Source organism: Cavia porcellus, unplaced genomic scaffold, assembly GCF_034190915.1.
Source record: "Cavia porcellus strain 051 isolate PalLab524CR breed Dunkin Hartley unplaced genomic scaffold, mCavPor4.1 scaffold_1, whole genome shotgun sequence".
Classification (NCBI taxonomy): Eukaryota; Metazoa; Chordata; class Mammalia; order Rodentia; family Caviidae; genus Cavia; species Cavia porcellus.
This window is the reverse complement of record NW_026947484.1, coordinates 183,264,959-183,267,479: the sequence shown is the minus strand read 5'-3', so window position 1 is coordinate 183,267,479 and position 2,521 is coordinate 183,264,959. Positions and strand designations below refer to the sequence as shown.

At 42.4% G+C, this 2,521-nt stretch overlaps 1 protein-coding gene across 1 annotated transcript; it reads left to right on the top strand.

Moving 5' to 3' along the window:
• The first annotated feature begins 1,222 nt into the window (after positions 1-1,222).
• On the top strand, positions 1,223-2,215 carry LOC100719694 (olfactory receptor 13C8-like). Its single transcript, XM_013153302.2, has one exon. It carries the CDS (start codon positions 1,253-1,255, stop codon positions 2,213-2,215), a length of 963 nt encoding a protein of 320 aa, XP_013008756.2. The 5' UTR covers positions 1,223-1,252.
• Positions 2,216-2,521: the final 306 nt, after the last annotated feature.

Below are 2,521 nucleotides of genomic sequence, written 5' to 3'. Positions count from 1 at the left end.
TGGTCTCCAACACCTCACAAAATGAAAATCCTGTTGCATCATTAGATATGCCAGCCCAAAAGCCAGGGGTTAGTATTCAAATAAAGGAGAAAGTAAGACCCTCTCAGATACATTAGGTGATTGAGGCCACCTGAAAATAACATGTTAATTGACAAACTCTTTTCTTCTTTACTGATGAGAGATAAAAGAGTGAGAAGAGCACAAAACTCTACTGCTCCCCATGCAAGGGGTTCAGTGCTCTCCAATACGCTAATTTACTTGAAAGGAAGCCACACTTGCATGGTTTGATGCCATGTCCCCTGATCTTAAGACAATGACTTTTAACTCACACTTAAATCACAATGTGGGCAATAATAACTAATCAAAGCACATCTTCCTGCTGAATCTGGGCTGCTGGGAACTGATTTTCAGCCAAATGCCAGTCCAGTGGCAGAACCTGAGGAAATGATAATAGCATGGTCTAGGATGCAAACATCTTTTTCCTTAATGCTGAAAACTTTGGGTTGAGATTTCTGCTCTAGTGGCTATGTTTACATAAGAAATTTTCTCCAAAATTAAATTGTTGCAACTCTCCTTAAATATTAAGGAGAATGAAAACGACGAAGTCTCACAGAAGGAAAATGTCTCCTACACTGTTCCAGTGCACTGGGGACAGGGCTTGGCCAACAGCCAACGCGCCCCTCCCTTCAGCTCCCTTTGCTGCCTCACACTCCTCCAGTGGATGGAACATCCCACTTCAACATTCTCCCTGGCTATCAAACTGCCATTCACTCCAAGGTGAGTGCAGCCAGACAGCCCATGTCCCTTCCGGCTCCTGACACCTGGGACTGCACAGTTGCCCTTTAGAATAAGGGAGGGGCACCTGGAAAGCCTAAGGTTGAAAGGAGGGATCTAGGTCCCGTAGTTGCACACCCAGCATCACAACAGGCTTTCATCCCTACCCCTCAGAGAAAGAGGCCTGAAGTTGCTACCTAAGCAGTACTCCTCGGCCACATCTTCAGTTTTAATCTAGGATGTCTCCCTCCTGTTTAATGCTTATAAACTGAGCCCTCATCACCACCTCTTTGCTGGCACAAGCCTTATTAAAATATAAACTTGCTTTAGTGTCTCTGTAAAAGAATGTTGCAGGCAACTATGAAACTGAAGTAACACAAAGTGTGATTCTTTTTAAAAAGTGGATCCTGTGGTTGTGTATTAATAACTTTCTGTTCATCATCCAGACTTCTGTTGGAGAAAAACTCTATGTAATGACATGGAAAGAACCAATGATTCCACATTGACAGGATTTATACTGGTTGGGCTTTCTGACCATCCAGAACTCAAGACAGCTTTCTTTGTGCTAGTTTTGTGGATGTTCCTGATGATCCTGCTTGGAAACGGAGTACTCATCTCAGTGATCCTCTATGACTTTCATCTGCACACCCCCATGTATGTCTTCCTCTGCAATCTTTCCATCCTGGACATTTGTTATACAAGCTCCTCTGTCCCACTAGTCCTTGAAACATTTCTGAGAGCAAAGAAGAAAGTTTCATTCTCTGGGTGTATGGTACAAATGTTCCTTTCCTTTGCCACAGGTGTCACAGAGTGTGTGCTTTTAGGCATGATGGCACTTGACCGCTATGTGGCCATCTGCTTTCCACTGAGATACTCTGGCATCATGACCAAAGATGTCTATGTGCCCATGGCAGCTGTACCTTGGGTCATTGGGCTTGTTGACTCAGTGATACAGACATCTCTTGCAATGCAATTATCATTCTGTAGCAATAATGTCATTCACCACCTTGCCTGTGAAATTCTGGCTGTCCTGAAGCTGGCCTGTGCTGATATTTCAATCAATGTAATCAGCATGGCAGCATCAAACCTGATTGCTCTAGTTATTCCCCTGCTAATAATTTCCATTTCTTATTTATGTATTGTTGTTACCATCATAAGAATTCCTTCCACTGAAGGAAAACGTAAGGCCTCCTCCACCTGCTCAGCCCACCTCACGGTGGTGATTATATTCTATGGGACCCTCTTCTTCAAGTATGCAAAGCCCAAGTCTAAAACCACTGCTGAGGCAGATAATCAAGACATCCTGCAGGCTCTCATTTCCCTCTTTTATGGAGTGGTGATCCCCTTGCTCAATCCTCTCATCTATAGTCTGAGGAACAAGGATGTAAAGTCTGCTATTAAGAATATGCTGGGGAGGAGAGAATTTTCTGATGAAATATGAAAATTCGTTTATACCGTGTGATCCAGTAAAAGAGGCTGCAGACATGACATTCAGAAACAAAAATTTACTGTGTGAAAATGAATTCACCACGTGGCATTCAAAACAATGTGATAGAAATACTTTGATTTCTGATGTTATGGCTAGACTTTTGCTCTAACAACAGAAATAAGACACTGTCATGGTTTTAAACCATGCAAACTATTGGTTTACCTATTTAAAAATGTACAAATGTTGAAAACCTCTTAGGAAGACCAATTCTCTCACTTCCTCCCAGAAAATGCCATTCATAATTGTGGAAAGTAATAG

Bases quoted from the DNA above. Each gene is read 5' to 3' on its own strand.
- LOC100719694 (XM_013153302.2), top strand. From the start codon at position 1,253: ATGGAAAGAACCAATGATTCCACATTGACAGGATTTATACTGGTTGGG.